The 13436-nt window shown below is 26.7% G+C and overlaps 3 protein-coding genes across 3 annotated transcripts in view; 2 read left to right on the top strand and 1 right to left on the bottom strand.

Annotated features, from left to right (window-relative positions):
- The window catches only part of LOC119667237 (homeotic protein ocelliless-like), a 16681-nt gene extending 16028 nt beyond the window's left edge, over nt 1-653 (bottom strand). Inside the window, exon 1 of the mRNA XM_038076528.1 lies at nt 554-653. Within this exon, the coding sequence (XP_037932456.1) occupies nt 554-653 (100 nt within the window). The remainder of the gene's footprint in view (nt 1-553) is intronic.
- A 335-nt stretch (nt 654-988) lies between these two features.
- LOC119671910 lies at nt 989-6705 on the top strand (the record flags this gene model as incomplete). The annotated part of the gene is given in 9 exon segments (XM_038082784.1): nt 989-1180; nt 4116-4522; nt 4589-4804; nt 4917-5250; nt 5321-5587; nt 5646-5829; nt 5891-6097; nt 6162-6363; nt 6429-6705. Coding segments are annotated over 9 exon segments (2115 nt in total), but the record flags the coding sequence as incomplete, so codon positions are not given.
- A 6029-nt stretch (nt 6706-12734) lies between these two features.
- LOC119667238 overlaps nt 12735-13436 on the top strand; it is a 7563-nt gene continuing 6861 nt past the window's right edge. The window contains exon 1 of the mRNA XM_038076529.1: nt 12735-12773. Within this exon, the coding sequence (XP_037932457.1) occupies nt 12735-12773 (39 nt within the window). The remainder of the gene's footprint in view (nt 12774-13436) is intronic.

Consider the following 13436-nt stretch of genomic DNA (forward strand, 5'->3'; position numbering starts at 1 on the left):
TTCAATTTTCAATTAAATCGCTCATTTGCCATGAGAAACAATAAATATTTGGAACATAAAATTTCGCATCAACAAATATATATTATTGTTATAAACTAATTAAAGAAGAGAAAAGTAAAATATTGTTAGCTGCAATTTTTATATAATACTGAATTGCAATTTAATATGCAAATATTAAAACCGAAAAAAATCTGTTAAAGCCTTACCATTTCGGTAAGCAACCCAACCATATCGGTTCATTAGCATAAAAATAAAATTTATATGAAAGACCAATTTAAATAAGAAAAAAAAAATAAAATTTGTTTGGCTAATTTCTGGTCATTTTGGATTTAACAGAAATCCTGCAAATAAAAGAAACATTTTTAAAAAAGACATTTTAAATGAGCCCAAAAACGACCGCAAATTAATTCGACAAGGTAAACTGATATTGTACGCAAAAACCATAAAACCTCATTAACACTTGAACAATATTTAAATTAAAATTAAAATAAATGTTGCTTTTTAATTAATTCAATGTCATGCATATTTTATGAGCCAAAACCGTCGAACAAACACCGCAAATTTGCCAAAACAGCTCCACGCGTAAAATGTTCTGTGCTCTGCTGTGCAGATGAGCTGATGTGAAAATTTGGAACGGACAACTGACATCCCATCACCCCCACTATCTCACCTTTTTGCGTTTATTTAAACTGCAATTTTTTATATATATATACATTTTTATCGTATTATAACGACCACATCAAACTTAACCCAAACTTAAGCACTTAAAATTTTCCCAAAAATTAAATTCACGTAGTGTTAAAATTGAATTTTACCCTTTTTGCAAAAATCCCCAGCCCCCTCCCCCCTCTGTAGCTTCTCTCTCTCTAACTACACATTTATACTTCAACCGCAAACGCACGTAGTGCACTGCAGTGTCAGTGTTTGAGTTTTCATATAAATATGCAGTTTGTGAAAATATTTTAACGCAGTATTTTCCATATTTCAGGACTACGTCACAGTCTACGATGGCTACACAACACGTGACCCAATCATATTGAAATTTTGCGGTGGTGGTCAAGCAGTTCCAGCTGCAGTATCCAGTGGACCGGAATTGCTAGTTGAATTTACTACATCACCATTTGGTACCTTTCAAGGCACATCCTCACAGGTTTTACCATTATATGGATTTCAATTAGAAGTAAGTAAAAGAGAATGCCAGTAATTAAAAATTAAATTAAAAATAAAAATAAATTATATAGAATAAAATAAAAATAAATAAAATATAAATAAATTAAACATAAATAAATAAAATGTAAATAAATAAAATATAAATAAATAATATATAAATAAATAAAATATAAATAAATAAAATAAATAAAATAAAATAAAATGTAAATAAATAAATATAAATAAATATAATATATATAAATAAATTATAAAATAAATAAAATATAAATAAATAAAATATAGTTTTTATATTTTTTAACCGGCTAGATCGTTTATTTAACACATCACTTTATGAAAACGTTTTTTTAATAAAATAAAAAATTACACTTTTTTAACAGTGTTAATTTTAGTTATATTTAATTTTTTTAATAAAAAATTTATATTTAATTTTTTTAATAAAAATTTTATATTGAATTTTTTAATAAAAATTTATATTGAATTTTTTTAATAAAAATTTATTAAAAATTTTTTAATAATTTATTTTATTTAAATTATTTAATAAAATATATATTTAATTTTTTTTAATAAAAAATAAATATAACTAATATTAACACTGTTTAAAAAGGTAATTTTTTTTATTTATAATAAAAGTTTTTCATTAAAGTGATGTGTTAAATAAACGAACTAAGCCCGTTAAAAATATAAAAACTAAAATAGTTATTGTTCGAAATAGCAATTGATTAAATAAATATATATAAATAAATTATAATATATACAAAATATATTAAATAAATAAAATATAAATAAATAAAATATAAATAAATGAATAAAATAAATAAAATATAAATAAATAAAATATATTATCTTATATTTGCGACCAAAAATATTATGTAATAATTTATTAGCGGGCTAATTGGTATATTTTGATAATTTCACTGAAGATGACTGTATCGGAAATATATTAAAATAAAATGTAATTTGTTTTTCGTTATCAATAATAGATTATAGTTTTTTTATTTCTATTTAAATGACCAATTAGCCCGCTCATAAATTATTATAAATAAAATACAACTAAATAATAGAAATAAAAATAAAATATAATATAAAATATAATATAATTATAATATAATACAAAATAAATATTTTATTTATTTATTTATTTATATGTGAGTTAACCTTAAAATTAAAATTAAAGTTAACTAAAAATAAGAAATTGGACTGCTAGGTTTCTCGTCCTTCACAAAATAAATATTTCCTGAGATTAATGATGATGAGTACTTGGCAATACTAGAAGCAGCATTATATGGTCGGTTGAATTTAAAAAAATTTATTAAAATTTGTGTTGTTCTTTTTTTATTACTGTTTGAACCCTTCTTATTTATTCTCTCCTTTTTAAATTGATGAAAAATAAAATTAAACAGAAATGCCATTGTAGTTTCCAGTCTTGAACTAGTTCTGCAATTTCGGCTTCATCTCATCTATTAATTCTTTTAGAGTTTGATAAATAGAAAGTCGAAATGTGCCATGTCTGCAAAATAGAGTGCTTGCAACGATACAATAGTGTTACGTTTCGTCATGAACTTTTGCTTAACACCACCTTTTTGGAATAAATTTTCCTGCCAATCACTACATATCGCAAACCTTCGTAAAATTTTATACAAGTTCAAATGTGCCTTAAAATATTCTGCTGTAATGGTAACTCTTCTATTAAGCAACCTAATTAATTTAGTTTTTAATTTAGTTTTAGTTATGACGTTCACCTCGCGTCAATTTCAATGTCCCTTCAACCTTCCCGAATAGATTGTTTCTACTTCACATGAAAAAACATGACTATACCGCTTACATAGAGAGCTTGAATAACCAAGAGTTAAGACAGGAAAAGATTTCATGGATTATAGAATCGTTGCACTATAACATCGAAATCTGCCACAAAATAAATTGGTTTGCAATGTTTAAAAAGTAAAAGATATGTGTATGGGAAGATATCTGAATGTTAAAAAAATTTCGATATTGATATTTATAAAAGCGAGTTTGTGGATGATTTTATGTATTAAATGATTAATATAGAATGGGAACACGTTTATGATTGCAAGTACAAACGGCAGAAATTTTGATAAAAATTGACTTTATGACGTCCGATTAGAATGGATGTTTTCTATGTGCACCTCTAATAAAATTAAAATACCAGTAAATTTCTTAGAGGATTGAATCCTTAGAGTATGTTTAAATATTAATTATAACAAAACAGATTGTTAAAGAACCACCCATAAGAACGCAATTTACTAACGCTCTATACCCGGCAGATGGTTCTGCCACGTCCATGTCATATTACGTGCTCTATGATTATTTTTAGTTGAGACTTTTTTTTATTCGCTCTATATCGAAACTTTTATCTAAACTTCTCTTGTATATATAATTATATATTATATTAATAAGAATAATAATTTGTTTATAAGAATAATAAATGGAATAAAATAAAATGAATATTATACCATATAAATACATATACTAAGTGGAAGTATTATGAATTGGTTTCAAGAACGGCCGAATCTACGTCCCAGAGTCACTCGTCCCCAGCGATGACCAAGTGCCATTCGCCACCTTGAAAAAGAACTTCTTAACAGGTTACAACAACAACTACATTGTGGATTGTATATTTAACTACATAACTAGAGGCTGCTCCTAAACGTAGATATGCATATTTGTATTTTATGATTATTATAAACTTCAAACGATTCTAAAGACAGAACATTTTTGATGAAAAAAAAATACGTTAAACAAAATATTTTCGAATGTGCAAATTTTTGTTATTCCAATCACGGATCCGGAGGTATATGCGTAACAACTTAATGCTAACCGATTCAAGCTTTTATATTAGTAACATTAATCTACATTTTATTATACCTTAACATTTATTTGAAGAATTTATTAACTTTAAACTTACCATTTGAATTTTTGATTTTTAGGTTGAAGTAAAATTCGTGGATATTCAAAGCCCCACCTACTCAAAAAATAAGAAGCCATGTGAATTTTGGATACGTGGTGCCGGGCGTGGCATACTAGAGAATCCACAACACTCTTTAGCACCAAACACCACATGTCTGTATCATTTACAGGGTATTGGTGTCTTCAAAACCTTTGACCATCTTAGTTTATCGCGACGTGTCACTGCACAAGGCGTACATCAGCCAATATCACGTTTTAAAGTTTGGATTTCTATGCTGAAATTTAATCTCGATCCTGAATTCGGTCAAATCGATGAGACTTCAGTTGGTGCTATTGGCGTACTACAAACACATGAGGATTGTAGCGGCATGCTACGTATCTGGGATGGTGCTTTGCGTGATCCACCGCAATGCAAAGACCTAAATTGGTACATAAAAACATATTCAAATGATTTACTAATTAATTAAATATTTCTTACTTACTTACTATTTAGCGTCAGTGATGCACCTTCACATTCTCCATTATCACATTTCAATCAGAACCACACAAACATAATAGCACGCTTCTGTCGTGGCACAATTCCACGCACTTGTGATCGATCGAATATTAACGAAACATATGCACGTCCATGCACCATATCTGAAAGTTATGTGTCCAGCAGTGACACAATTACTTTGGAGCTTAGGAATACCGAGTCGACAGCGTTGAGGTAAATCAAAGTTTTCACAGGAAATTTAAGCCTATTAATTACTTAATGCACTTATCTAACCACATTTTCACTTCCACACGCACTTTCCTCGCATAAACACATATCATTGCAGGCCACTTGATTTTAAGCTGAAATACGAATTTATTGACCTGCATCAGGATGGCTTACCAATGGGCGGCGGTGAACATGATTGTAGTCGTAAATTCGTTAGCAACATGATGGACCGCAAGGATCCGGCCATATTTCGCAGTGTACGCAACATATTTCTATTTGGACGCGGTGGCACACGCAATCTGAAATGCATCTACAAGTTCGAAGGTCAACGTGGTGAACGAGTACGCATCAAATTACGTAAGGTCACCACAATGAACCGGCAATGCATGTCACGAGTGGATGAAGATATTAACAGGTCGTTCTGTTACGGTGACATTAGTGCGCGTATTGAAGTAAATTTGTTACTTATAGTGCCATAGGTTTTTATTTAATTTTACTTGTTTTTTTTCTTTGTATTTGTAGATATTTGAACGCCCTTATCACGATTCAATATTACTGCCCAGAGGTTGCCTCTGTAATTCCTCGAATACATCTCATTTACCAGTTGAATATACATCGACTAGTCGGGATTTAGAGGTACATTTTACTGCCTTTAACATGTCAACACTTGATGATCCAGATGCTATAAATTTCGAGGGACTTTTTGAGTTCATAAAAGGACCCACCAATTGCAAAGATGGCAGGCGTAAATTTGGTCCTAGTGGAACAATTGATATGACATTTGGCGATGTGAGTAAAGTGAAAAATATTTTTTTTGAAATTTAATTTAAATAAATTATTTATCCAGATGGAGTGTAGATCAAGACCTTGGTTAATAGAACCGTCAAATGGCAACAAATTCCTATATTTACGACTAAAAGCAGTATTTTTACGTAAATATAATCCAAAGAAACCAACGAATACTACAATTATTGGCACGAGCTCATATCGTTGCGAGACCAAATCCAGAGCGGTACTAACTACAGCAGAAGGTAAACTATAATTTTAATGATTTCTTTCTTACTTGTTCATTTATTCTTAATTCTAATGTAGGTTTAACAATAACTGCTTGTCCTTTGGGACCCGATTCGAAAGCATATGAATTTGTGGAAATATTTAGTGCAGGCTGGAATGAAAGACCAAATTACGCAATTGCTAATCGCTCTAAAGCTATTAGTGTGGAGTTCCTACGTCCAGAGAATGGAGAATTTACTTTCAATTGGATGGAAATACTTCCAAGACCAATATTAAGCTTAGCTGGTATATTTACAGAAATTTTGTTGTTTGTTTTCAATTTTTAATTATCCTATTTAAATTTTTGTAGAAGACTGTCAATATAAATGCTCAGAATTAAGTGCATGTGTTAATGCAAGCGTCTGGTGTGATGGTATCGTTCACTGCCCTTCAGGCGATGATGAGGCCTTCTTACAATGTTCCGCCTTTATAAAACTGCCTACCGAAATATTGGCGACATTGTGTCTCATAATGGTGCTATTTGGTTGCGCCTTCGCAGCATTTGCTTATACGTAAGCCTACTGATTATTTTATATTCACATTTACCTTTATACGGACTATTTTTAATATTTTACAGAAAAATTAAACGTAAGTTGCGTGGATCTTCTGTGCTGCAGACACGCCTTAAATCACTCAGTTCCATGGACACCGCCGTTCTTGATGAAAAAGAAGTGATTTGCTGACAAAGCGACAATTCTGTACGATATGTTGAAATAGATCGAGTCACCACAGTCTGACCGAATTCTAAGGCAACACTTGAAAAAATATCGTGCAGAATTGCGCTTCGGAACTATAAGAATTTTGGTACTGTATACACCTGTTTTAAATGCATTTAAATTACTAATATTTTTAATTAATTAGCTGAATTTATATTACCTTTAATGTTAGACTTGTTTAGGTATTTGATTTGTAATTTTATTACTACACTAATACGTTTTTCTATTGAAAAGTATTTTGTAAAGCAACAGAAATAGGATTGTGAAAAAGATATTTTTACTCTCTGGAACTGAGTTACTTTCTTAAACTTAAAATATTTTTATTCTTGTATATAAAAATACGACAAAATAAATAATAAATGAAACGCTTTTAGTTCACGCGTTCATAAAACATTCATATAGCTGCCATAGAAAAACAATATACGATAGATACGTTTTTAAAACCGTCATTTTTAAATCATCCCAAAAAATAATTAATTAAATCCAAATAAATTTTTTGTACAGTTAGCTATGAAAAAAAAAATTTATAAATTATTTGTTATTTCTTTCACACCAAGAAGTAGAAACAGAATTATAGAAAGAGACAACAATATAGAACAATAGAAAGAAAAGAACTTCAATGAATCACACAATGTTCCTTCATTTTTATCGGAACAATATTATTACCGATTATGTCTTTCTTTATATAATTATATCTTTATATATTCGATTGGTTTTTCCTTTGGTTATTCTTAATGGGTTAATATTTCTGCTTATAATGATCATGTTTAACTCATCCTTACACAGGGATCGGCTTTTTCAACGTGGATGTTATTAAAGCCAATTTTAAAGAGTCGTCAATAAAGAAAATAAAGTGCAGGATTTAGGAATAATGGATTTAAAATGAGAGACTAGTTTTACATAAAGTAAACCACAAAATTACGTGTGTCACCAGCAAATAATATGAAAACTCAAATATATAAACATTTACATGTGCAGGAAGCATTTCAACACAAAATACAATATATGTAATAAGAGTAATGTAGACATTGGAAGTAAATATCAAGTAATAACTCAGAAATATGCCTCAATTTTTCTTAAAGAAACAGAAGAAGGCTAAATAGACGGAAAGACATAATCCTGACAAAGTAAAAACAGACTCAATCAAATCGAATTAAACAAACAGAATAGACATAATCCTGACAAAGTAAAAACAAACTCAATCAGATCGAATGTGATAAACGAATGTGTAACACAGTTACATAAATAGTAAGTGTTATAAACAGAGTTCTAAAAAATTTACAACGATACAATTAAAGTACACCGACAACAGCGGAAAAATGGTTGACCCAGAAATCGTGAAATCTAATTGAAGAGCAAAGCAAAGTGAAACAGAAACCTCAGTTGCTAAAATAAACGAAAAAAGACATAGCTAGCCTCAGATTGGAAAACAAGTCAAAAATAAATGAAATATGAAACATGAATGCGACATCATCAGAAGGACATATCATCATATGTACATCTGACTTGTTAAAAATGGCTTATGAAATTGCAAAGATTAATGACGACAAGACTAGTGACAACGCCGATTCTTAAAAGGCATTGTCAGCTTGCTCATATCCCATTAAATATGGATACTTGAATAGATAAGAAAAACTACAAATAGTAATCCAATAAAAAGTATTAAAAAATGTGGAAATTATTGTGGAATGTACATTTTACTAGCAACATCGAAAAATCTTGTTGTATATACATATTTGCTATAATCGTATTAGTTTTATAACTTCATTTAGTTTTCAACCTCTAAAATAGGTACCTCCGAAAAAATAATTAACATTATTAAAAATTATGTACCATGGCTCCTTATGCCGAATACTGTACATGTAGAACAATTAATCGAATATTTCTAGACCATAATAGAAATTCTTCATCACGGCATTAAAAAGTGAACCTATTCAACAACATATACTAAATGTTCCACGTATACATATATGTTACGGATGTTTTGTTGTCTACGGTCTAAAATAAATCACAAGTCTGAACGAGTTCTAGAATAAACTCAGAAGAGTTACTCCTAAGAGAGCAAATAATGAGTACATATATGAAAAACAAACGTCCAACTCAATTAGATATAAGAATAAGAAATGAAAAACAATCCACACCAAAGTAAATAACTCATCAAAAAGAAGAAAGCATTTGCAAAACAAAAGATGTTCATAACACCTAACACCAATTTAACGGTTATATATCGTCAATAACTGTCCGTTCGTTCTAATAAGGAAAATAAATGACAAGTGGAAATTGAGGACTGATTATCGTTAACTGAATACATGATTAATTAAGGAACTAAGACTTTTTGGCAAAGGGTAAACAGTGGAACTAGACAGAAAAAAAACAGGCACTCAAAAACTTTTATCACTCCACAGTGACTACAGAGTGTAATCTGTATAAGTACAGGGCATAACTGGAGGACAAATAAAATAGCATATGCCAATCTTACCGAAACCAAAGCCTCATATTAATATAAGCAATTGGGGAAATACGAAAGTACTTAAAATATTACAGATTCAAAGTAATCACGGAGCATCTGATACTAAAATAACTGAACAGCCCATAGAAAATGGACGTTAGAACGCTAACAACAACATTTAAAGAAAAGTACAGCAAATATTACACCATAGCTTATGCTTTATCTCGGCTTTATCGAAGGAAGTATGACACTTATGAAAGTATTAACTTGTGTTTTTAGAGATCCTTGATTCCTCTTATGTTTACGGCAGACATACAACAAAAGCACCAAAGAAGAACAAAAATTTTGGTACGAGTATCTACCAAAATTAAAACGAGATGCAAATATATTGACAGACTTGTCAATGGAACATTTCCGGTATTGTTGACACACGTCTGGTTGTTTATAATTAATAGCGTTTCAATCAGTACTTTGTATACTCCGAAAATCGAAAACATCGATACTTAGTTTAAGAATGTAAGTTTAACAACTCTTAACAATCGAGTTCGCCAATTGAGCTGTCATATCAATTTTGAGGGAGGTGTGGTATTTATACAGGTTTGATATGAGAGATGGACAGGTGTCAGAAGAACAGTTTGCAAACGTTCACAAAAACAGCTTACTAGAGCATCCAATGTGCCATAATGACTATATATTTTGCGAGGCGACTATCCTGTCTACAACTATTCTTATGTGTAGTAACTTGAAAATATAAATGATTCGAAGAAAACTGTTACTAATATAACGACAACTAATATACTAACAACTACGATACAACAACAACATTACAATAACATTTAATAATATATCTTCAATTCAAATTGCAAGTGTTCAAATCGTTGGTGTTTATTGGGTAATTAATATTATCCAATATTTTATAATATTCGTATAATATAATAGCCGTATTAATTAACTAAGATCAATATTATTTTAATTTTTTTTGGAATTATATTTCAAGTGTTAACTGTACAAAAAAAAAATAATTAAAAATTAAACCTGATTTAAAATTTTATAAACAATAAATTAAAATTTGTTTTTAAGTTTAGTATGTTACAATCAAATAAACTAAATTAACTAAAGATTAAAATAAATGAGAAGTTAAAAAATCAATTATAAAAAATATATATTAATTACAATTGATACATAAAAAACAACTAATAAACTAAAACAAAAATCTATTAAATACATACAAATTTAATCAAAAACATTAAACAAAAAATATAAATAAAATCAAAACGACAATGTAAAAACCCAAATCATTCAAAATGATTAAATATTTATATAATTTAAATTTTACTAAAAGGTGTTATTAAATTTTAGTAGTAAAACATTAATATATACAAAAATGAAAAAAAAAAAACAAAAAATTTAAATACAGTTTTAATAAATTAAAAGTAGTACATTAAATGTAGTTTATAGCGTAAATCCCAGCATTTATTATGCGGCGCACAAATTATAAAAAAATAATATTCAAGAATATTATTAATTATAATTATTATTAATTAATTGAAGAGAACTCTATTATGAAAATAAAACGACGTCATTATACAAAAATATTACAATTAGTTAAGATATATAACAAATAAATAAAAAAAAAACAGATCGTAATCAAATTTTATACTCTGTGTTGAAGTAGTTTTAAATAAAAACAAAAATATGAACAATATGAATTAGAAAAATATGAATATATATATATATATGAAATATATAAAATAATTTCTATTAGGAAAGTAAAAAAGTCTGTATGCATATTTTCTTACATACGTATATATTATATTATGATTGAATTGTGCTAATATATTTTTGTGAATGTGTGTGATTGTATGTAATTGATGTAAGTATATATGTTAGCCAATTTAAAAGACTTGTAATTTGAATGTTTAAGCTACATGTAACAATCTATATAGAATTGATTTATATTTATGAAAAATAAATTTGTTATATATATTTTTTTTTGTTTTTTATTAAAACAATATGAAACTAACTTATAAATTAATACCACATACAAAATTATTTTATAAAATTTCATTTTTAGAATATTTTTATTATATTTTATATTTTATTAAAAAAAAAGGTTAATATATATTATTAAGTGAAAATAAACCTAAAATCCCATCGAGTGATAGGAGTGGTTAAGAGAACAGTTCTACGTTTTACCACATGCGACTTAATAAAATTTTTATAGAATTATAATATTGAATTAAAAACTTTTAGTTATCAATTTTTTATTTTTATTTTACATTTTAATCATTTAAAAATTATTTTTTGTTTCCTATTTATAATAATTTTTATTGGGTAAAAATTAACGATTTAAAAAATGTATTATTCTTTAGCACTTCGTCATTTTTTTTCGTATTTAATTTATATTAATAACATCACAAGAAAATAGTTTTAATTAGGTTTAAAAAAAATCCTAAAATAAATTTTATGTGAACTTGTGTTAAAATCGAACACTGCCTTTAAAATTAAATCTACATATATATATAATTAAATGTTGTTGTGTTTTAAAATAATTTAGTTAAAAATTAACAAAAAAAATATCATTAAAATTAATTTATGATTTTAATAAAATAAACTAAATAATGTAACATATTGTAGAATAATTTTATTGTATTTTTATAAGTCTAAGCAATTAAAATTAATTTTTTTATTTTAAAATTTTAATACAAAAACAAGAGAATAAGTTTTTCATTTTTATATAAGCAAAAAGCTTTAAATTTTTATTTATAACTTTTTATAATTATAAAATTTTTAAAAGTTATTTCATATTATAAAAATATTTTATTAAATCTTATATTAAACACAAAAACATATACGCTGACAATAAAATTTTAATTAAGTTTTATCTTTTTAACTACTGCGAGTTGAAATACAATTACAAGAGTTTAAACAAAAGTAAACAGACATAAAAAAACACATACTGATTAAAAAAATTACAACTACAATTTTAAGTAGCATACGAATTAAATAATTATACTGAAAATAACATATAACAAAATATTTATTATAACACTTGTTTGAAAAAAAAACATGGAAGTAATTTGTATGAATCGTGTAACAAAGCTTCCAACTTATTTAGGTTTAGTTAACTAATATTATTTAAAAATAGGATACAAAATTGTATATAGCAATAATTTATTTAAATTGTATGAAAAATAAAATAAATTAAAAAAATTAAATTTAAAGAAAAAAAATGTGAACAACTTATGTAAAAGTATTAACAAAGAATTTTAAAATATTGATGAATAAAATTTAATTAAATAAAAAAAATTATGAAATAAAATGAAATAAAATCAAATAAAATAATTTAATGACATGAATGAAAAATTAAAATAAAATAACTAAAATGAATTGTTTTCACACATAAAAATTAGTAAAATAACAATTTCTTATTGAATTAGTGAACTTCAATTTAACATGAAATGTTAAAAAACAATTACTAAAATCAAATTTAAATTAAATAAAAACAAAATACATTTAAAATGAGACATTTAAACATTAAACATAAAAGAACAAAGAACAAAAATTTTAAAGTTGCAAATCATATCACAAAAACTTAAAATTTGATTAATAAACATAAATTCAAACAAAAACTTCTTACATTTTCATTAATTATTTAAATAAGTTGGAAATTGTGTATCTTCTGTTGGCGCAGGTATAGTAACTCCACCGGTATCCAATGGCGGTTCATGTGGCAATGAATCGACACTCTCCAGAGGTAAGAAACAATCAACAGAAATCTGAAATTATTAAAAATAATATATTTAATAAAATAATGTCATATATGTATATTATTGATAAAACAATATATATACGCATAGTTCTTGCTGAATAAACTTTCATGGAAGTCTATTAATTATTGGAAAAACAAACAATTAAAGAACACAACAGAAAAATTGTGAACATCATTTTCTAATATAATATATAATATATACATATATATATATAATATATAATTTACAGGTATATATAAGCATATGAATTAGCCTTTAAATTCACCCAGGCTCAACTTTAATAAATTTGTGACAAATTTTGCTTAAATTTATACATAGAAATAAACAATAGTCAATGTACCAGCACTGAAAACAAAAAATATAGAAAAGTACCAACTAACATTAAACAAGAAAGAAAAATTTCTATTATTAATGCTAAATCTAAATAACGTCTTACATACAGCAATCCTGCTATTCTTATCAACTGAACCCTTATGTGGCATATCCTATATAGACAATGTTAATTAGATAAATAGGTCTAATAAGAAAAACTATGAAGCTTCTGCACATGAAAATACATTAAAATTATAAAACTGTATCAAGCAGTTATAAACTGATCAGATTATATAACATTATGCTTACTATTATTGTAGATAGAGCATAAAAAA

This window comes from Teleopsis dalmanni, chromosome 1, assembly GCF_002237135.1.
Source record: "Teleopsis dalmanni isolate 2A chromosome 1, ASM223713v2, whole genome shotgun sequence".
Classification (NCBI taxonomy): Eukaryota; Metazoa; Arthropoda; class Insecta; order Diptera; family Diopsidae; genus Teleopsis; species Teleopsis dalmanni.